Source organism: Pleurodeles waltl, chromosome 5, assembly GCF_031143425.1.
Source record: "Pleurodeles waltl isolate 20211129_DDA chromosome 5, aPleWal1.hap1.20221129, whole genome shotgun sequence".
Classification (NCBI taxonomy): Eukaryota; Metazoa; Chordata; class Amphibia; order Caudata; family Salamandridae; genus Pleurodeles; species Pleurodeles waltl.
Genome location: NC_090444.1, coordinates 1,551,419,975 through 1,551,443,198, shown reverse-complemented (window position 1 = coordinate 1,551,443,198; position 23,224 = coordinate 1,551,419,975). Strand labels below are relative to the sequence as shown.

General features: G+C 46.1%; 1 protein-coding gene across 1 annotated transcript in view; it reads right to left on the bottom strand.

Moving 5' to 3' along the window:
- Positions 1–19,287: 19,287 nt before the first annotated feature.
- The window catches only part of TPO (thyroid peroxidase), a gene marked incomplete at its 5' end in the record, with an annotated part of 635,329 nt that continues 631,392 nt past the window's right edge, over positions 19,288–23,224 (bottom strand). Inside the window, one exon of the mRNA XM_069236627.1 lies at positions 19,288–19,391. Within this exon, the coding sequence (XP_069092728.1) occupies positions 19,288–19,391 (104 nt within the window). The remainder of the gene's footprint in view (positions 19,392–23,224) is intronic.

Sequence of the window (23,224 nt, the reverse complement as noted above, 5' to 3'; positions counted from 1 at the left end):
AACATGTTACTTAATAAGGAAACCCCACGAGGATCAGCATCCTCTCTGCTCAGCCTGCACTATCTATCACACGCCTCCAGTCACTCAACAACATTCCAAGACATCATGCACTGGCTGAGCAGAGCAGAGAACAATGGAGGTGTACACAGTATGCTTTACAGGCATAGCAGATCATAACACCCTGCCTTCTGGGTTATTCACTGTCCAATGGGGTGGCCTATATGTATTAAAAAGGAAGGCTTTGGTGCCTGACAAAGTTTTTTTTTGCCTGGTCAATGTGGCAGTTTAAAACTGCACACACAGGCTGTAATGGTAGGCTTGCAAGGGTACTTAGGTAGGTGGCACAACCAGTTCTGCAGGCCCACTAGCAGCATTTCAATTACAGGCCCTGTGTTTATGTATTACTACTTTACTAAGGACTTATCAGTAAATGAAATATGCCAATCAGATATAGGCCAATTCTACCATGTTTTAAAGAGAGAGCACAAGCAGTGGTTTGCAGAGATAGAGGGGGTCATTCTGACCCCAGCGGTCATGGACCGCCGGGGCCAGGGTTGGCGGGAGCACCGGCAACAGGCTGGCGGTGCCCCGCAGGGCATTCTGACCGTGGCGGTTTGGCCGCGGTCAGATGCGGAAAACCGGCGGTCTCCCGCCGGTTTTCCGCTGCCCAAATGAATCCTCCATGGCGGCGCAGCTCGCTGCGCCGCCATGGAGGAGTCTGACACCCCATACCGCCATCCTGTTCCTGGCGGTTCGCCCGCCAGGAACAGGATGGCGGTATGGGGTGTCGTGGGGCCCCCGTAAGAGGGCCCCACTTTCTATTTCAGTGTCTGCTTTGCAGACACTGAAATACGCGACGGGTGCCACTGCACCCGTCGCACCTTCCCACTCCGCCGGCTCAATTCTGAGCCGGCGTCCTCGTGGGAAGGGTGTTTTGCACTGTGCTGGCGGGCGGCCTTTTGGCGGTCGCCCGCCAGCCCAGTGGAAAACCCAAAATACCCTCAGCGGTCTTTCGACTGCGGAGCGGTATTTTGGAGGGGGGAACTCTGGCGGGCAGCCTCCGCCGCCCGCCAGGGTGAGAATCACCCCCAGAGTGTTGAAGGCAAAGTGCATGGTGTTAACCATGCTGAAAGGGCCCAGTCCAACAAGAACCATCTGCAATTCTTTCAAATTTATATTCAAACAAACATACTCATTGAATGATGCCATCCTTAATTTAATCAATTATGCCATTTGAGATGTCATCAATGATGTCATAAATGATGTCATAGAACATGTCATGAGTGATGTAATATGTGAGGTCATAAGATGTACGTGGCAATGACAGAGCTAACTATAACTGCTGAATTTCTGTATTTTTTACTTCAAAGCATTAATGTTGTCACTGATATATTCACCTAACTATAATCTTACTTAAACCATTTGTGTTTTCAGTGAATTTCCAGTTTAAAAAAAAATATAAAGTCATATTTTTGTTACCTTGCGTAAAGCCAGCCCTCCAGCCTTTGGCAGTGTGTGGTGGGGGTTGGTCACAGGGCCTGGACTGTGGCTTGGCCCTGCGGTGAACCCCCCCACAGGCAGCCAACCACCGCTGTGCGTGGCTTTTTTTTTCACATGTGGTATGTGTTTATTTATTTATTTATTCTGCAATTTTACATAGCATGGACATGGCTTGAAGGCATCAGAGCGCTTTACAACACACAGAATACAGGGTAACAGTAGGTTACAGTAATAGTAGTTGAACTTGGATGTTTGCATCAGTGTATGTATACAGGTGTTACCACAAGAGACAGTTACAACAATAGGGCAGAGGACATAAACAGTTAAATGGAGGCAGATCAGAGGGCATTGCAGAAAGTAAATAAGTCTGGTCAATGGTGAATTAACCAAGATGTTTGACAAAGAGGAGAAGCAGGTGGTCCTTTTTGAAGGTTGCTAGGCAGGTGGCAGAGGGAGGCAGAGAGTTCCAGATTCCAGTGGCACTGCCAGAGAAGGACTATTTCATGTATTGTTCTCTCTTGAAGGTGGAGGGGTTCCAGGAGGTGGGATTGGGCATTTCTGGAATCCCTATCTGCTCTAGACATTTTCAGTTTCTCATTTAGATAGGAGAGTGAGGAGGAGTGCAGCACTCTGTGGGTGATGCAAGCAATTTGGAATTGGACCCCCTTTTCAATGGGGAGCCATTGGAGGGTTAGCAAGACGGGAAATGTGGTTGACTTTCTTGATACCTAAGACGAAGATTGCTGTAGCATGTAGTGTTGCTCTCAGTGGGCCCAGCTGAACTTTTGGAATGCCTGAGGGAAGGGCAGTTCTGTAGTCTAGTCTAGAGAGAACAGGAGAGTGCACCACTGTTTTCAGGTCTTGTTCCAGAATAAATTGTCTGATGCCCCAAAGATGCCTAAGTTGGTGTTCTGTGCTATTGTCCATGGCTGCTGTGTGGCTGTGAAGATTGAGACAATTGTCCAGGGTGATGCTGAGTGATATGGCACTCGTGACAATGGGGGGGCAGCCTACAAAGGCAGCAAAGTGGGCAATCCATTCTTTTACAGGCATTTTTGCTTTTAGAGGTGAGATCTCTTGAAATTCTTTTTTAAATAGTTTGAGTTTTAAATGGTGGTTGGACATCTAGTTTTGAATTGTGAGTGTTTGAAAGCATAGCAACATCCTCTGGAGATGAGATTTTCAAGTATATGTGGGTATTGTCTGCATAGAGGTGGAAGAGAATCTCAGAGTTTCTGAGAATCACACATAGTGGTTCTAGGTAAGGGTTGAAGAGGGGTGGGGAGAGCATTGAACCTTGGGGGACACCTTGATGAATGTTGACTGGTCTCGAGAATGAGTTACCCATTTTCACAATTTGAGAACGGTTGGATAAGTAAGAGGAAAAACAAGTGGAGGACTATGCCTCCATATCCCATGCATAGTTCAAGAATGTGAAAGAGGCCATGATGGTTGACAGTGTCGAATGCAGTGGGTAAATCCATCAGTACAAGGAGGCAGGAGTTGCTGGAGACGAGGATTCTAAGAGACTCATTGATTATTTGGAGGATCTCAGTTCCTGTACTATGACCCAGCTAGAAACCTAATTTGGAGAGTGTCTAGGAGGTTGTTTGTTTAGATGTGTAAAGCTAGTTGGGATGCTACGCAGCTTTCGATGACTGCCTAAAAATGGGAGTGTGGAGACTGTGTGGTAGTTGTTCAGGTTCTCTGGATTGAGAGGTTGAGATTTGACCCATTTTCAGTCGTTCAGGGAAGAGGCTATGATTGAGAGAGAAATTGACCAAGGGGGTCCATATGGAGTGTAAGTGTGTGGCAAGAAATATGCTGATAGATCCAGGAATAGCATCCTGATGATGGTTTGAGGGCTTTACTTCAGAGATAGTTCATTGAAGGTCATGCTCGGAGACTGGATATAAAGATGAGCATGATTGTATTGCTTTGAATGATAGAAACTTAACCGTTTCAAGGGAGTCGTTGATGGGAAGCAAAATATGGATGTTTCTAACTTTTTTTATCAAAGAAATCCATAAAGTCATTGCAACGAGCTATGGGTGGCTTAGAAGCCAAAGTGATAGCGGGGTTAGTAAACTGTGCAATAACCTCGAACAGGCATTTGGTCTATTCTTTGTAGAATTCACAAGGGCTCTGATAAGGGAGGATTTGGCTCTGAGAATTTGGTCTTTGTATTGTTTTCTCACTTTGCAAAGCTTAGTCATACTCAGGAAGGATGGTGTTTTTCTCCATCCTTTCTCATATTTTCTGACAAGCTTTCGTTCTTCATAAAACTCTTTAGAGAACCAGGGCCTCAATGGTTTTGGTATGGATAATTTGCACCTCAGTGATCCACATTTGTCAATAGGGGATTCCATGCAGGAGTTGAACTTGTCAGTAGCCTCGTTGATGTCAACATGAGGTGTGATCGCAATTAGGGTGGAAAGGACATGATGGTTATAGCTTCTGTATCAAAGTTGGATGTGTCTCTAAACCATATTTTCTCTTTCCTGGGTTGCCATTATGTTTTGTATAAGAGCTGGTTAGAGAGAACAGGATCAGCATGTGATCAGACCAGTAGACTGGAATGAGGTCATATGACTTTAGGTAGGGGGAATTAGAGTTTATCCCCCTACCTAAAGTCACCGTACCAGAATACCTCAACAGACAGCTCTCCTTTTACTCCAGACCCAACAGCTTCGCTCCGCCGTCCTTGCCCTCGCCGCTGTCCCACGTATCCACAGAACAACCACCGGCAGCAGATCATTCTCGCACCTCGCCGCCAAGATGTGGAACAGTCTTCCCACCCAACTGCATTAGACCAAAGACCTCCTTACCTTTAGGAGACATTTCAAGACATGGCTGCCAAGCAGTAGCAGCCCCCCCTCAGCGCCTTGAGACCCTCATGGGTGAGTAGTGCGCTTTACAAATTCCCTAAGTGATTGATTGATTGATTGATCCAGAATGGCACCTTTGTGATGTGTAAGTTTATGGCAGTGTTGTTGGAGTTCTTTGACTTTGAGAAGTAGTGTAAAAGTGTCCACATAACTATTGTCCACATCTCCCAAGTAGATGCTGAAGTCACCAAGGACTGTTAAGAGCTGAAGAAATCAGTGCATTCCTCGATGACGGTGTTGTTTTGACCCAGTGGATGGTAAATCACATTAGTCTGAGGTTGGAGGTAGTGGATGTGGGTAGTTCCACCGATAAGCTTTCAAAAGATGTTAAGTGGGTCATTGGGAGGGTTCAGCATTTCAGAGAGTTTCCGTGAATGAGTGCAAGGCCTCCACTGTGTTTATTTTCCTAGACACACCTCAAAATGGAGTGGTTGGGAGGAAGAAGCTCAAGAACATGGTTAGATGAGACATCAGGATGTTACGATTATGGGTCAGGATCGAGTCAGATAACTCAAGACAATGCTTGACTGCAGATCAACAATTCTGTTGCATGGAATTCAGGGAGAAGCTGTTGTCTTTCTGACTTGGCTGATCCAGGACAGTAGTTGGAATTTGTATCAAGTTACAAGGAGATGAGAGTGCACTGGGGTGGTGTGTGTGAGCTTTAATGCGGTCAGAAATTATAGTGGAAATCTGAAATCCCCTATGAGAAAATAGGAGGATGGAGTAGAGGGAAGCTAGGGGGAGGGGGGTGGCAGAATTCTGAAGCTGCGCAGCACTTTAGGAGATGGTGTTGGTCTGAGTTGTCAGGGGGAGGTTGTGTCCATTTGGGTCTGTGTAGGTTGTTGTCTCTCGGTATGCTAAAAAGGTGTGTGGGGATGGTCCGCTGGGGATGATGAGGATAGGAGTGATGGGAAGACAGAAAGTCACTAAGCTGTAGTATAGCTGAAGTGAGGATGTCCATTCTTTGAGAGAAGTGTGAGAACAAGGAAAGGAGCTTGTTGAAAAGATGCCAGTTGTGTTCAGTAATTGTGGGCGGATTGGGGGAACTGTCAGGAGTGGACTCTGAAGGGTTGAGGTGCATGAGGGGGGAGGTGATGGTTGTTGGTATCTGGAAATGTTGGGGCAGGAGGTGAAAAAGGAAGGGAAGGAGGTGGGGTCTTATGGGACGACTGTGGTGATGAAGGAAGGGTGGCCACAGGAACCGGAGTGGGATATAGTGGTTTGTGGAAGGTTGAAGAAGAATGGTGCGGCAATGGTTTGTGGGAGGGATGTTCAAGGTCTGGAATAGGTGGTGAACGATGGGTTGTGGCGGCATAATGGTAAGAAAGTCCAGGGTGAGAGAAGTTGTCCTGGTGGACCGGAAGGGGGGGAGTGGGTGGGCAATATTCTGAATGGACAGAGGGGGGGGCATGGAGGATTGTAGTAGGGATGGAGGGTGAGATAGATTACGTCATTTGTGCCCAGGATTGTGTTGTTGGCTTGGAACATGATCTTTCCATTGTTGCAAATAGGTTGCCTGAGAGGCCAAAAGGGGAGCAGCATTTGAGTTTGCGTCCAAAGGGGATATTAGAGAAAAAAGAAGATAGAAAAAAACTGTGTAAGGATCTGATCCATAGGCCAGTGCAGTGTCTGAAGAGGAGGAGGTCGGTTTTAAGGGAACCTTTGCTCTGGCAGTAGTATTAGTCTGCAAAGAGGGTTTCCGCGAAGTCTCTTAAGGTCCTGTGTTTCAAGTTTTCCAATGCGTATTTGGAAAAATTTGGTGGATATTTGATCTTGGAAGCATTTGTGTTAGAATTGGAAAAGGGCACTAAAGGGGAGCTGGTGGCAGCAGGTGTCAACGACATGTTGGAGGCTGATATCAAATGGGAAGTTATATGTATTGACCTAAACAACCTTTGTTAGGTTAAGGATGGTGGTCACCTGCAATTAAGCGGGGATTTTAGGCAGTCGCCTGGGGAGAATGAGAGAAAGGCAGTCACCGCCATGGACCAAAGTGTTGAGGTGAGGTTGGGCTCCTCTGGTCCTGTAGCGTTTTCTGGGTAAAGTCATTGTGTCATCTTGCTCTGTCCTACTTTAAACTTACTGGCTATGGATTACCAGTTCCGGTAGCTATCCGAAGCACTATGTACACTATGTGCCATCGCAAGCAGTTCAATGGTTTGTAATTTTTGTTCTCATGGAGGTTTCTGATGTAGGTCATCTTTCATATTTACTCTCTTAGGTGGAGCTCCAGAGCTGTGGAAGAAGCATAGTGGCACATGTAAAAACATTTGGAATTGTGATTTCCTAACTGCGATTCAATGTGAATCACAATTATAAAATCACAATTCCCAATGTAAGAAACACCATTTAGTTTCTATTGCGATTCTCTGTGGGTCACAAATAAACCTACCTCATTAATATTAATGAGGTAGATCGCAATTTGTGACCTCCTGGGAATCACCAAAATCATAGGAATGGTGGCCTGCTGGGGGCATACCATGTTGGAGGCTGGCCTTCTATGCAATGTACAAAATCGAGTACACTATGCAGGGGGTTCAGGAAACCATACAGTGGTTTCCAGAGGTAAAAATCAGACCACCTAAGGCTCCAATTTTTAAGGTAGCTGGTCCAGCAATTAGGCTAATTCAGGAGATGTGCTAAGTATTTGCTGTACTCACAAATCTAACATGCACCACCAACACTCAATGAATAACTCGAGACCAGATTTTATAAAAAAATACTTCAAACTTTTATATACATTTTAAGACCATGATCTTTAAAATACATTGAGTACTATTCAAGTTATGACTTTTTGAAATTTTAGCAGTGTTAGTCTTTCTGTGCGTAATTACGCACCATTGGAATCAATACACAGTCACCTTTAAAAATGCAGTAAAAATCACACAGTTGAGTTACCAGTCTCTTCTCTTGCAGGGTGGCTGGAGTGGTCGGTGGGCAGACTATGCCAGCTGGAGAGTCTCAGGCAGCTCCCGGTTCCGGCGGGAGCAGCATTGGAGTGGTTCTTGGCACACGCACAGGGTCACCTGGAGGGGCCGCATGGAAAAGGAGCTGGTTTGCAGATTTAAAGATGGTGACTTAGGGTCCCCTTGGACTGTTGAGGTCTCAAGGGGTTGGGGACCCGGGGCATACAGCAGATCTCGTGATGCAAGGCCCAGGGTGGCCAGGTACAGAGCGAGTTGGAGGTACAGGAGCTGTGCGCAATTGAGTCCTTTGGAGTTGAAGGTGAGTCACTTTGAGGGTTTCTTACAGGACACCGGGGGCACTCTGGTCGGAGGTCCAGGGCGTTCTTGAAGTCCCTTGAATGGGGCTCACTCCTGAACCTTTTTCAGCTCTGCTTGTCCGATGCCAGCTGACCAGTACCCAGGGTATTGGCGTAACTCAACCACTAGAGGGCGCAGTGCCACCAAGCTTGGCGCAGTTGTAGGTCACATCTGGCCGTTTGTTGGTGTGTCATTGGATCTAGCTGTGTCTTCCGGTCATGGAGGTATCGGCGATTCTGTGAAGCGACCCTCACTGGTTTGCTGGTCCTTTGCAGGTTTCCTGATTTTCTTGAGTGGTGCCTCCACTCAGAAGGGTGATGTGGGATGATTCTTGAAGCCTGGCGATGCCCTAGGTTTCTTGGGGTTGGTCTAGTGTTCAGCTCCTCCACAGTGGGATTTTCTGGTCCTGGCTGCAGCAGGCAGGGTTTGGTGCCTTTTCTTGTGCAGCAGGTCCTCAGTTCTCTTGCTGTGGCCTTCTTTTGTTGCTGGTCTTCTTTTCTTCTTCAAATCCTTTTCAAATCTGATTTCTTGGTCTAGAGGAGCCCACTAAATACTGAATTTAGTGAGCGTTTTAGGGGGAACCTAGTAGTGTCCAACGGGACACTTACCCTTGGGTGGCTACACCCACTACAATGACAACTTCCTGTGGGAAGGGTCACTTCCCTAAACCTGATTGGGTATTTTCCTCCATTCCAAGATAGAGAAAAATGAAATGAAGGGTCCACTTTGCCTGCAAGCCCCTAGGAGTTGTGCATGGTCAGTGAGGCCACTCCTCCTACCCCTTGTGTGGTTTCCCACCTTTGCTCCTTCCACAAGTGGGGGTTTGCAAAGGGGGAGGCCATCTGCTGCTATCAGTAGGCCTGGGGGTCGAGTTTCAAGGGCAGCAGCCCTTTGAAGCTCACTGCCAGGACTGTGCACATTCCTGACAGAGGGTGAGTTAGCTCCTCCACTCAGGAAGGGCTTTGTTTCACAAACCAGAGAGACGGGGCTCTCCCTGAGGGTTTGTGTATTGGCTGTCTGGATGTTGCAGGGTTGCTGGAACCAGTCAGTAACCATGCCGGGATAGTTAGCTTTTTCAGGGGGCTCCTCTAAGGTGACCCCTGGGTACTTTTTATAATAAATCCAGTACCGGTACCAGTTTGGATTCATCATTCTGTGTTGTTTGATTCCAAACAACCCAGGGTTCAGAGTAGCCATTATGTAGCTGGGAAACCCATATTGACCAATGTCCAGCACATATATTAAAATGGCTGCTCTGTTCACTGACTATGTTCCAGGTTTGGCAAGGGCACAGTGGGGCCATATTGCTCATGCAATTATGCCCTCACATGTAGTATGGTGCACGCTACCTTAGGGCTGGAAGGCCTGCTAGAGGGGTGACTTACCCATAACATATGCAGTGTATGGTGGACAGGGCACACAGAGAGTGTGCCATGTCGAGTTTGTATTTTAGGTTTGCACCAGGATACTCAGCCTGCTATGGCAGTGTTGGGTGCATCTGGATGCATAGCCCTTGAGGGTGGCACAATCAGTGCTGCTGCCCTCAGGAGCTTACCCATAGTACCCCATGCCCTGGGTACCTATGGACCTTTTTCTAGGGACTTATAGTGGTAGCTAAAGATGTATCCAATTATTTTACCATGTTTTAGGGAAAGAACACTGGCACTGTGAACCTGGTTAGCAGGTTCCCAGTGCACTCCAGTCCAAGTTGCATTCAGAAACCAGGCAAGAAGTGAGGGGATACTGCAACAAGGAGCTGTCTCTCACACCGCAGACCACCATGTCTGTAATTGCTTTTAAATAAAACAATCTTTTTTTTTTATGCAGCCCGTTTAAAACAGGATGCGTTTAAACAGAAAAATTGAAACTTTTCAGTTTCATTCTTTAAGAGTAAGCAGTGGCATTTTTGCTTGCATCCACAAAGGGGAAGGGGTCCCCTGGGTTAACTGCGATTGTTTTGCGACCGCATTCATGATCACAAAACAATCATATACCATTCAGATATGGTATTAGGAAGGGATGCCCTGAACACGCCCCTTCCTAATACCTAGTTGCAATTTGGGCTCTGTACATCCCAAAAAGCATTTTTCTAGTTGCAAACTGGCCGATTCTGTGAATCGGCATGTTTGCTACTGGAAAAATGCTTTGTACATGTGGCCCATACTCCTCTTAATTGCTCTGAGTCAAAGATCTGTACTTAAACTCCCCATGCCTACAAACAACAAATATCTCCTTTCGTAATGTGACTGGTGCTCATGTAAGGTTGGCTGCCATGCCTGGCTTGCAGCCAGGCCATGCGTCCAACTCTCAGTAGATAATCACCTGGAGGCAGCCACCCCGCGCTGTGTAAGACATTTGCTCATGCATAGTGAGGGGTTAGCCACAGGGCCTGTGTGGCAGTCAGGCCCTGCTTCCAACTCTCTGCAGGCAGTCAACCCCATGCTGTGCACTGCCTTTGACCATGCACAACAGGTGGGCTGATCACAGGGCTTGGCCTGCCCCCAGAACCTGTGGCCATACCTTCAGCAGCTTGCCAAGCCCACAATGCACACAACCTTTCCTGTGCACTGCATAAGGTTGGCCTTTGGGCCCCAGGGACCCCTTCCCCTTGGGCCACATATATATATATATATATATATATATATATATATATATATATATATATATATATATATATTAAAGGGTGGGGCATGCAGCTCCTCCATGACCCTTAATTGGCCTTGGTGACCCTCATCACTGGGACCAAGTACAATTAGAGAGGAGAGCATGCAGCCCCCTCCCTGAGCCTTATTAGTTCCTGGGAACAACATTCCTAAGGGCCAAATAGAATTAAAAAAAGGAGGGGGCCATGTGTCCCCCTTCCTCAAGCCTTCCTGGGCCTCCCGGGATCCAATCCCCTGAGGCCAAAATCTAAGGTGAGTGAGGTGTGCAGCCCCCCCATCCCCCCCAAGCCTTATTAGGCCCCAGGGACCCCATTACTGTGGCCAAATATAATAAAGAAGGGAAGAGGGCCACACAGCCCCCCTCCTCCAGCCTTCCTAGGCCCTGGTGATCCCATCCCCTGGGGACAAACTTATAAAAAAGCGGAGGGGGCCTTGTGGCTCTCTTCCCTGAGTCTCGTTAGGCCATGGGGACCTCATCCCCAAGGGCCAGATGTTGTTTTAAAATGGGGGCTTGGCCATGTGGCCTCCCCTCCCCAAGCCTAATTAGGCCCTGTGGACCCCATTCCCCCAGGGGATTTTGTTTTTTAAAGGGGAGGGGGAATCATGCCCCCCCCGCCCGAGCCTTATTAGGCCGTGAGAACTCCATCCCCTACAGCCATTTTATTATAAAGGGGAGGGGTGTGTGCAACCCCACTCCTGAGCCTATTTTGGCCCTGGGGACCCTATTCCCTGAAGCCTCTATTTTAAATGATGTCATAGAACCTGTCATGAGTGATGTAATATGTGAGGTCATATGCAGTGCATGGCTGGGGTGCAAGTTATAGTTATCGCTCCTAACTATCACTGGTGAACTTCTGTTTTTTTTTTTTTTTTCAAGCGTTAATGTTAAAATGTAGTAATTCTACATACCCACACACACACACACTCACTCACACACACAATAGTTCAGGAAATGGGGGTATTATTAAATATATATATATATATATATATATATATATATATATATATATATATAGATATGTACACACACACACAATATTTCAGGAAATGGAGTGTATTATATGGTGTGGCTGTGCAGCCTAATACACACACCAATCCCTTCAGGACCCTCAAGGCTCAGCTCAATCCTGGGTATCTGTGTGACTGTGCAGCAAGACATACACAGAGGAACAATTGTTAAGTATTTAACCAGCATCAAAACAATTCAAGAAATGGACACAGCACAAATGAAAACCAACACCAATTTATTTAAAAAATGACAAGTGCACCAAATTATAGGAGTTTAGATATTAGAATGAAAAAGATCCACTGCAGTGTTCTGGAGATATAGATTTTAGAAGCAATAATAAATCAGTCCAATTTCACTCAACCGTGAACAAGCCTTGCAAAGTCAATGAATTGGTCACTTAGAAACTGTTTCAGAGAAAACTTACGTAAGTGTTATTGGAGTCGGTTCAAAGTACTTGGGATGACTCTGGCAGGGAGTTAGTCAGTGGGACCAGCAAGGTCCTCAAGAACAATTACCTTCACAGAAGAAGCAGTCCTTCAGTGGTTCCAGACACTTTATCCTTGTTTCACTGGATTCCTATGAGGTGGTCCTGATGCAAGGAATGAAGGATGCTTAAGATGCCACAAGGATGCTATGAATGCAAAGGTGAGGGGGTGCTATTTGAGAGGTCCATGTCCCACAAAGTTCTCCATGGTCTAGCCATAGTCCAGTGACCACTGGACTACCAGTCATCTGCTGTCGCAGTCACAAGCCAATGCTTCTTGGGTCTATAATTTCCCTTCTGAGAATCCGTGTGTAGGAGGCTGGCCTGGTGTACTTGCACCTTATACAGGTCCAGTTATCCCTTATTAGTGTAGTGTAGTCAGTGTCTAGAAGCCAAGCTCTCTAGAGGTAACTGTGGATGAGCAGCCAAGGCTTATCTAGGTGACATGCAAAGCTCATGCAATACCACTGTAGTCACACAGTACTCACAAACATGAAAGAAAACAGTGTTACAAAAATAAAGGTACTTTATTTTGGTCACATAAATACCATAGAGGCTATACTCCCTCAGGAGGTAAGTAATACACAAATTATGTACCCTAGTATGCAGAAATGGGCATAAAAGTAGTTAGAAAACAGTGCAATTAGAGAAAATCACAATAGTTAGAAATGGGCCTAGGGGCAGCAGAAACCATATACTAAGAAAATGGAATGCGAAAGTCGGTCTCCCATCTAGGCAAGTGTAGTGTGTAGAGGGGCACTGGTAGTACTTAGAAAGCCCAAAGGTAAGTACCAGAACACACCCTAGTGGCCAAGAAAGCAGGAGTAAATCATAGTAAGTTTCCTAGAACACACAGAAACGAGAAGAAGAATCATGCAAGAACCAGAAGAGACTGCAAGACACCAACAGGGGATTCCTGGACAAGAAGACCTGTGAAAGAATGGGACTAAGTCCAAGAAGCACCAAAGAGGCCAGGAAGAGCAAGAGACCCTGCTAAGCTGGATGAAGTTGAAAAAGGTGAACCACCGGTGAAGAAGAAAAGTCAGCACTGCACGCAAGAATAGAAAGTCGAGTTCCTGTATGGTGCAAGTGATGTCACATGCCAGAAGGAGGATTGCTATCTGGTTTGCATCATTGGACTCTGCCAACAAGCCTTGGCACACGCAAAGCTCGCGGTCAGCGGAAAATGGTGCTGCTTGGGACCAGGAAGGACCAGGTGGACTCTACCCAAGAGGGGAAATCAGAGGGGACCATCAGCAACTTAGAGAGCCCACAGAAGATGAGGAAGTGCACACAGGAGTCCCACAGGATGGGGACAAGAAAGTTGCAGAAGAGGCCCATGCAGCACTATTACAAAGGCTCCCACGCCGCTGTAGTAGCACTCAGGAAGTTGCGCATCACAGGATAGTGTGCTGGGAGGTGTAGCTACAAGGTGCATGAAAGACTTGGAGGAAGGATGCTAACAAGTCTTGGCAGCTGCAAAAGACGTGGTGCACAGGGGTATTGTACTGTGTATGGAGGCAAGATCTTACCTCCACCAAAGTGGGACCGCTGGAAGAGATGACCGTTGGGACCACTTCAGTCTAACCCCTGTGATGCAGGATCCATGCAGCCCTGTAGTAAAGGGGATCCACGCAGCTGGTCGTCATCGCAGTTGGTGCCTGCTGAAGCAGGGGAGTGACTCCTTCACCCAAAGGAGATTCCTTCACTCTTCTGGGGCAGGCTGAAGATAGGCTGTCCTCAGAGGATGCACGACCGGGAAACAGTTGCAGTTGCGGCCAGGAGCCGGAGATACAATGATGCAGAAGGCATCTTGGGCCTGATTACAACTTTGGAGGAGGTGTTAATCCGTCCCAAATGTGACGGATATACCACCAGCCGTATTACGAGTTCCATAGGATATAATGGACTCGTAATACGGCTGGTGGTATATCCGTCACTTTACCGTCACTTTTGGGACGGATTAACACCTCCTCCAAAGTTGTAATCAGGCCCCTTGTTTCTTAGTTGCAACTTGTAGAGTTCCTGGGGGGTCCAGATGCAGTTTCTTCAGCTAGAAGTTGAAGTGGAGGATGCAGAGGATTCCTACTGGAGTCTTGCAATACGAATCTGAGGAACCACCCAAAGGAGAGGCCCTAAATAGCCCTGGAAGGGGGACTGGTCACCTCACCAGGTAAGCACCTATCAGTGTAGGGCTGTGACATCACCTGCTGGCACTGGCTGCTCAGATGCTCCCAGAGTTCCCTGCCAACCTTGAATACAAGATGGCAAAACCCAAGGACCCTCTGGAGGAGCTCTGAGCACCCCCCTGGGTGGTGATGGGCAGGGGAGTGGTCACTCCCCTTTCCTTTGTCCAGTTTCACGCCAGAGCAGGGACTGGGGGTCCCTGAACTGGTGTAGACTGGTTTATGCAAGGAGTGTACCAAATGTGCCCTTTAAAGCATTTCCATTAGCTTGGGGAGGCTACCCCTCCCAAGCTTATAACACCTACTTCCAAAGGGAGAGGGTGTAACACCCCTCTCCCAAAGTAAATCCTTTGATCTGCCTTCCTGGGCTCGAGCATTTCAAGCAACAGGAGGGCAGAAACCTGTCTGTGAGGTGGAAGCAGCTGGGGCTGCCTGAAAAACCTCAGAAGGCTGAAATGGCAATATTGGGGGTCCTCTAAGAAGCCCCCAGAGTGCATGGAATCATACAACCTATGCTTGCAAAAGCCTTTGGGTATGATTTGAACATGTTTGATACTAAACATGCCTATGTTCGGAGTTACCATTATGTAGCTGGACATAGGTAGTGACCTATGTCCAGTACATGCGTAAAATGGCCTCCTTGCACTCACGAAATCGAGGAAAATGGTCCTGGAGGTTGTGGGGGCACCTCTGCTAGCGCAGTGGTGCCCTCACACACACAGGTACTTTGCACCCTGTCCTCAGGGCTGAAGGGCCTGCTATAGGGGTGAATTATAAATGAGTGTAAGTGACAGTGAAAGTGTGCTTGCACCTTTTCATGCAGGCTGCAATGACAGTACTACAGAAGTCTCTGCAAGGGCTCCATGTGGGTGGCAAAATATATGCTGCAGCCCATAGATATGCCCTGGAAACTTAATGCCCTGGGTACCTCGGTACCATATACGAGGGGCTCATAAGGGGGCACTAGTATGCCAATTGTGAGTGAAATACAGAGTTTTGGGTGAGAGAGCATAATCATTGGAGTTCTGGTTAGCAGGATCCCAGTGAACACAGTCAAGCGCACTGACATCAGGCAGAAAAAGGAGGTAACTATGCCAGGAAAGAGGATACTTTCCTACACCCTGAAATTCTCTAATAGCACTCATTGGTTTAGCAATCTTGGATGTAACTCTGTATGTCAGGTCTTGGTCCTGGATGCTGCAAGATGGTGGTGGCAGTGGGTTCAAGACTTTGGGCTTCCAACTTGCCCCAGCAGGCTTCTTTAGGTGTTGTGCCCCTTTGCTGCCAACAGGATTCCAGTCAGATGGCCCCTAGGGTCTATTGGCTTGACTGGGATCTGGAGACAGCTTCTCGTTGAGCAGGATACTGCAAGCACAGTCCCTCTCTTTGCTAGACACAAGGTGCAGCAGGTGCAGTCCTCATCAGTGCAGTCTCTCTTTGATGGTACTTCAGTGCAACAGGGCAGTACTTCTCCAGTACATCTTCCAAGTCATTCAAGATCTGAGGTCCCGGTGCCAGGGGTGCCCTCTCTATGCTGGGAAAGTGCCCACAGGACACAATGTGATTGGTAGCCAACAGGCTACCAGGCTCCCTCTCACCTGGTGACCACGTCTTGTGAAGTGTGACATCTGGTTATCCAAGGATTCACCACTCTGCCCACTCCCAAGATGGCAAGACCCCTCTCTCTGTGTTCAGACCTTCCTAGCCCAACCCCAGGATGTGGCTACCTCAGGGATACACAACCCTGGGAAAACCATTTTGACAACAGGTTACTCCCTCTCTGCTTCCAGTATCGGTTTGTCTACCTCAACAACACAGCATCCCTCCCTCCTAGTGTTAAATATCTGCCCGTCAAAAGCTGCTTCACCTTTGAAGCCTGTCTTTTGGGCATCCTGCAGGAGGGAGGGAACACCTCCCTGGCTTGCAATACCTCATTGTTCTCCTTCCTGAGAGTTGTTAGCACGTCTCTCCAGGAGGGCAGAAGGCTGTCTCATGGAGCAGGCTCCATGAGTGCTTGGGAAGGCACCAGAGTTTTAAAGGTAAAAAAGTGGCAGGTTTGCCAAAGCTGCACGCTGAAGCAAGTTACATTAATTTTCACTTGAAAACCAAGTTGGGCTTAACGTAACATTTTTTTTATATCTTGGAGTGCTCACTTTGGTCACACCATTCAAAAGTTAGCACAGCTGGAGGATCAGCATGTAACCCTGTACTTGCCAAATGGGGGACCAGGTGTTTCCACAGTAAAAACTATTGTTTTGTGTGTTCTACTGTCAGTACAGGTAAAGTACATGTTCTGTCTGCGTCATATGTCGACCCAATTCCTAGCTAGCTCAGAGTGCCTGATTTGAACCCCCACCCTTCCCAGGGTAACAGATGATTATAGCAACCTTGAATATGACATTCTGAATCCCAAATAAGTTGTGGAAACTGATTTTACCCTTTCATTGTTTTACTCATGCATGTCCATGGTAAACACAGGAAAGATACAAATAAATGTTTTATAACATTTGTTGAAACAATCATGTTCTAGCATAGAAAGAAAGAGCTCTGATTATTAGGCAGATGAAACAAAGCATTGTAACCAGTCTTATCAACATGGTGAAAAGAATAAACAGTCCAACTATGGTAACCTAAAATCTATATCTACCTACCTGGCATTATCTACAATCTGAGAGCAAAGCTGGTGTACTCTCTGCCTGTGCCCGATCTAGGAGGATAGTCTGAGAACCCCATACCTGGAGGGCTGAACCAGGGTGTAGTCTAGAGTAGAGTTGGCAGTCTTTCTCTGCTAGATGGAAGATCAGTGTCAGCAGAGCTGTATGCCAAATAAAAGATTCGTTCGAGGACAGTAGTGGCAGGACTGTTCCTTGGACCCCTCTTGGGCACTAATCTGTTCATATAATCAAAACCATACTGTGTTAGGGGCACAACTCTGATGCAATGATATGCCTAGATGTTAGAAGCTGTCTCTGAATGAGCAGCACAAGCACTAGGATATCTTGTTCTATGTTCCTAACCTTGAACAGAGTGTACAGATTACATGTCGAGAAGGCTAACTAAAAACAATAAGCATGTACAATGTATTCATAGAATAATATTGTGAAAGCTTAAAGTGTGTAAAGTGTCATTGCTGAAAAGTGATGTCAGCCTAAAACATGTAAAATGGAAAATATGAAACTAAGCTAAAATGGAGAACCAGAGTGGGCCCAAGAAGGCCTTACAACAATATGCTATATATGTAAACTCTTTGTTAGTACATTTAACTATTTCTTCTGATCTGTTTATAAAAGCAGGATGTCACTTCCACATTAATCACTGTACTGCAACACACATTACTTACTGTATAATAGTTTTGCCCAATATTATAAAACATATTCAAATAAAGAGCACGTTTTGACCACGCACAATAAAACATCACTACAGTGAATACCATGTCAGTTCAACAGCCTAGTGTACTTTACGTCCCACTATACCATAACATTAGCACACAGTGAAACTTATCTTATACTTACCTTTCTTTTCTATGTACTCTGCAATTATATGTCTGTGAAAAATATGGTTAGTGTTTTGGCACATGCATCTATATATATATATATAATTTTATTAATTTGACTACTTTCTTGACCATTGGGTGAAGACAAAATACAGAAATAACAGTGACAAAGAAAGAAAGTAAGGATGAAAAGAACTTGAAAGAATGAGACAAGGGACAAGGAGTGCCTGGTGGTGAATGAAAGAGGCAGGAGCTGGAAACAAGATTATACAGCCTTGGAATTCGGTGCACTTGTCATTTGATAGCGTTGGCTTCAGGCTTATGAGAAAAACTTTTGAAACCGTGTATTCTTGTACAAATTAAGCACTGCTAGTATGTGAACTAGCTGCGTATCCAAAATATATGCTTTACTTTTACTCTATCTCGGATTTAAATTTCCATGATAACTGACGTTTATATTTGTGCATCACTGCACAAGTACTTCACGGAGATAGAGCCAAAATGGTAACATGACTGGGCCAAGACTGACCCAGCCTGACATACTGGAGATGTGTTACCTTTACTACAAGTCGCACTGCTATTTCCAAGTCATCAGCCACTTCTGCAGAAATCGGTGTCACCTTCAAGATTGACAAGATTCTCAGCTATATATAGTTCTGCCACTTTTATTTACCAAAGTGTTTTATGCAGTTTCTTAAAACACTTGTGCCTTCGAGTACCCAATCAAGTCAGGATTTTAACACGTCTGACTGTCCTAAAGTGGAATATATGTCAACCAGCAAAAAGAAGAACCTGGATTGTTGCTTTGGTGGTTTGAAAATTGCAGCACTAAATAAAGATCATAGCTCTATAATACTAAAATGGACCAAAGCGCTGGACAGACCCTACGCTGAGTGCAATTCCATTAGCCTGTGTTGGTCTTGAAGAAAGAGACTAACGCAAGGGGCTCGTTATGATTGCCTTGGAGGCAATGCCGGACTGTTTGATCTGAGCTTGTCCTTTGCCTACTGTTGGGTCCTTAGCTCTTTGGGTACCACAAAAGACCTATGGAATGGAATGGAATGGAAGGGAAGGTGCCTGTCATAATATCCTGTGTCCAGGAGATTCAGTCCAACATGCTGGAGCTCTCACAGGTCTTGACTGCAGATCATTAATACTTCTCCACTTGCCATTGGTTATTAAGGTTTTGATAATATTTCATCAAAATGTTGATATGGAACATCGGCTGAGCTTGGATACTGCTGTGCCAAACAAAATCTCACACATTAAGGAAACCTGTAAAGACATCGCTTTCAATGTAGTGCATTTTTCGTTCCCCTGCCTTGGATAATTTCTACTATTTATTATGATGCGTTCGTGCTACTGTAAAGAAACCAAGCAACGTCTTGGATAACATATTACGTGGAAATGCATGCTTTTTGGTTAGAACACGACATCAATTTGGTCCTCACCTCTCTCCCTCTAGTGGCAGTGTCCGGCATGGTTCCTGGCCAAACAGCGCTGATGTTCTTGATTTTGTGCAGTCTTAGGCCAGGCATAACTATTTTGCAGCATGCAAAAAGAGTGTAGCAAAACTGATTTTTAATGTATCTCTGACATTTGGGCCCATATTTATACTTCTTTGCGGCCGCATTTGCGCCGCTTTTTGACTCAAAAATGGCATAAATTTACAAAATACAATAGTGGTGCGATTACAACAACATTTAGGGTGATATATTTATCTACCCTGACTGACAGGGATCATAAATGTACAACTTTGTATTTTCCATTGAAATATGAACTTTTATAAAAGTGACACTTACCCTCTGCATATTACTATCCAGCCAAGTACTGAACAAAAACCAAGCATAACAACAGCTAAAATGATCGAGGTCAACGATGATTTAGAGAGCCTTCCTGAATCTACAACAATGAAAAAACAAACGGTATATGGTAGTATGCGAATCTGTTCATCAAATCCTTTACAGGTTCTTAAAAATGTGAACATGCCAATGTATCAATTAGCAAGCCAGTCAGTTTACAACTTGAATGGCTAATAAATATATTCTGTCTGACAATAAAACATTCTAAAAAGTGTAAAATAATACATTACTTTCGTTTCACAAAAAAGGCAAACTAATTTTCATGCTGTACATTTAACCTCTGAGCCTTTCCATCAACACAGTATTAACAGACTGATCTAGCATTATCTACCGAAAGTATGTTCTTCAGATTCCAGTTTTGGCAAATCCAGATGCAAAAAAAATGTTGGTAACTCCTTTTTTGAGCCTGTCAACATCTGTCTTCCCGTTATGGCAATCTAATATGACATTTCTGCATCCCCATATTTGATGCGTCAGGATAGTGCCAGCATATCAATGTTACCATAATTGTGCTATTTCTACAATTTTACGTATTTCAAGATCCAAACTCCAAATGTGGACTATTTTCTCTGTATCAGTTGTGCCAAGGTTTATCAGCAGAATTAATGAACAGCGCGGATATTTCCCTTACAAGTGTAACCATGCTTGCTGGAACAACGACCGCCTCTTTCTATGCCTTAACCACGCTTGTGCTGAACTATGTATATGCGTGGTTAAGGCAGAGAAAAAGGCAGAGTGGATCGGTAGAGGACACGGTCAGGTAAGTGGGGTTGGGGGCACAGGGTTGGTGGTAGTTTTTAGGGGTAGGGGTTGGGTAAAGGGCTTGGGGTGGAGGTTGGGGGTTGGGCTATTTTTTTTTTAGGGGCAGGGTGAGGGGATGTTTGGGATTTTTTTAAGGGTAGGGCTTAGGGAGGGGGGTCGAGCACGGTTGGTAGAATTTTTTGGGGTGGGGAGGATAACAGGGTGGGGGGTTGGGCCATTTTTTTTTAGTGGCGGGTGACGGTGTTTTTTTCTTTTTTTAGGGTGGATCGGGAGAGGGTGCAACCAGGTAAGTGGGGCTGGTGTAGGGTTGGGGGTAGTTTTTAGGAGTGAGGGATGGATTAAGGGATTGGGGTGGGGGTTAAGCTATGTTTTTAGGGGGTCAGGGTACTTTTGTTTTTAGGGGTGGGGGGTCGGAGTAGTTTTGTTTCTATGACAGGTGGGATGGTCAGTTGTTTAGGGGGTGGGGAGTTCGGGAAATATTTTAGGGCTAAGGGTGGGTGGTGGTTCGAAGTAGTTCAGTTTTTAGGGGCGGGTGTGGGTGGTCAGGGTAGTTTTGTTTTTAGGGGCAGGGGTAGAGGGGTCAGGGTAGTTTTGTTTTTAGGGCAGGTTGGGGTAGTTTAAGTATTAGGGGTGGGATACTTTTGAGCCTTTGAGTGGGTTGGGGCGTGGCATGATAGAACCACGCATTCTGCTCCCACCAATGCCTTTCCTAGGGATGCTTTTACAATGAAAAATCATTGTAAAGGCATGCGTGGTAAAGGCATGCGTGGAAACAAAGTGGTCTTTGTTCTGACCGTGTTGCTAAGGTATGCGTGGTTCCCTCATGCATTGTTCCATCATACATTTGTTTTATTTTAGTATTACTTGTGTTAATTTTAATTTCAATCAAGATTATTGTGTTACAGAATGGGTTGTGTTCAGTTAGTCCCTTTTGGATTTGTCACATCTGATTCTCTGTTTTTTTTACTTATGCTGTGAGTGAGTCTCACCAGTCCAGTCTTACTCACAGCATATTCAAGAAACATATGCTGAGTGTTTTAACTACCAGTGTCTAACTTTTAAGGTAAGGTCACATCTGCACCGCTAAGGTAAGACGTTCTGGGCTGGTTACACAAAAACATGTGAGCACATGTGTGTGCATGTGTGCTGGCTGCGCATGTGAGACTACCATCTTGCACAGCCCAGCATTTTTGCACAAATAGCCTGTCACCTAGGTGACACTTAAAGGATATATACTGACCTGTGGTTGGCCACATAATATGAATTGGCATTCATAGTGTAGGTCTGTGGTGCTTACTGAAGATCTGTGGTTCGTACACTGTATTACACAGTACAGATAAAATCTCCACTGAAGTACAGTTTCACTCCACTTAAATCTGCAAGGTCTAGGACGGTATTAATAGGGGGGTATCCAATATCATCAGAACTACACTCCTTATGACACTTTAGGAATTTTCATATCTCCCTGACTCAGCTCATAATCAGATTCCAAGCCTGTAGGAAGGTAGCCTCTTTCTAGCCTTGTTACCCCCACTTTTGGCCTGTTTGTGAGTATATGTCAGGGTGTTTTTACTGTCTCACTGGGATCCTGCTAGCCAGGGCCCAGTGCTCATAGTGAAAACCCTATGTTGTCAGTGTGTTTGATATGTGTCACTGGGATCCTGCTAGCCAGGACCCCAGTGCTCACATGTTTGTGGCCTATATGTGTTCCCTGTGTGGTGCCTAACTGTATCACTGAGGCTCTGCTAACCAGAACCTCAGTGTTTATGCTCTCTCTGCTTTCTAAAATTGTCACTGCAGGCTAGTGACAAATTTGACCAATTCTCATTGGTACACTGGTACACCCATATAATTCCCTTGCATATGGTACTTAGGTACCCAGGGTATTGGGGTTCCAGGAGATCCCTATGGGCTGCAGCATTTCATTTGCCACCCATAGGGAGCTCAGACAATTCTTACACAGGCCTGCCACTGCAGCCTGAGTGAAATAATGTCCACGTTATTTCACAGCCATTTTTTACTGCACATAAGTAACTTATAAGTCACCTATATGTCTAACCCTCACTTAGTGAAAGTTGGGTGCCAACTTACTGAGTGTGAGGGCACCCTGGCACTAACCAAGGTGCCCCCACATCGTTCAGAGCAAATTACCCGGACTTTGTGAGTGCGGGGACACCATTACACGCTTGCACTATACATAGGTCACTACCTATGTATAGCGTCACAATGGTAACTCTGAACATGGCCATGTAACATGTCTAAGATCATGGAATTGTCACCCCCAATACCATTCTGGTATTGGGGGTGACAATTCCATGATCCCCTGCGTCTCTAGCACAGAACCCGGGTACTGCCAAACTGCCTTTCTGGGGTTTCCACTGCAGCTGCTGCTGCTGCCATCCCCTCAGACAGGATTCTGCCCTCCTGGGGTCTGGGCAGCCCCGGCCCAGGAAGGCAGAACAAAGGATTTCCTCTGTGAGAGGGTGTTACACCCTCTCCCTTTGGAAATAGATGTGAAGGGCTGGGGAGGAGTAGCCTCCCCCAGCCTCTGGAAATGCTTTGATGGGCACAGAAGGTGGCCATCTCTGCATAAGCCAGTTTACACCAGTTCATGGATCCCCCAGCCCTGCTCTGGCGTGAAACTGGACAAAGGAAAGGGGAGTGACCACTCCCCTGATCACTACCTCCCAGGGGAGGTGCCCAGAGCTCCTCCAGTGTGTCCCAGACCTCTGCCATCTTGGATTCAGAGGTGTTGGGGGCACACTGGACTGCTCTGAGTGGCCAGTGCCAGCAGGTGACGTCAGAAACCCCCTCAGATAGGTTTTTACCTCTCTTGGAAGCCAATCCTCCTTTCTTGGTAGCCAAACCTCCTTTTCTGGCTATTTAGGGTCTCTCCTCTGTGGTATTCTTCAATTAACGAATGCAAGAGCTCACCAGAGTTCCTCTGCACTTCCCTCTTTGAATTCTGCCAAGGATCAACTGCTGACTGCTCCAGGATGCCTGCAAAACCGCAACAAAATAGCAAGACGACTACCAGCAACATTGTAGTGCCTAATCCTGCCGGCTTTCTTGACTGTTTCCTGGTGGTGCATGCTCTGAGGGCTGTCTGCC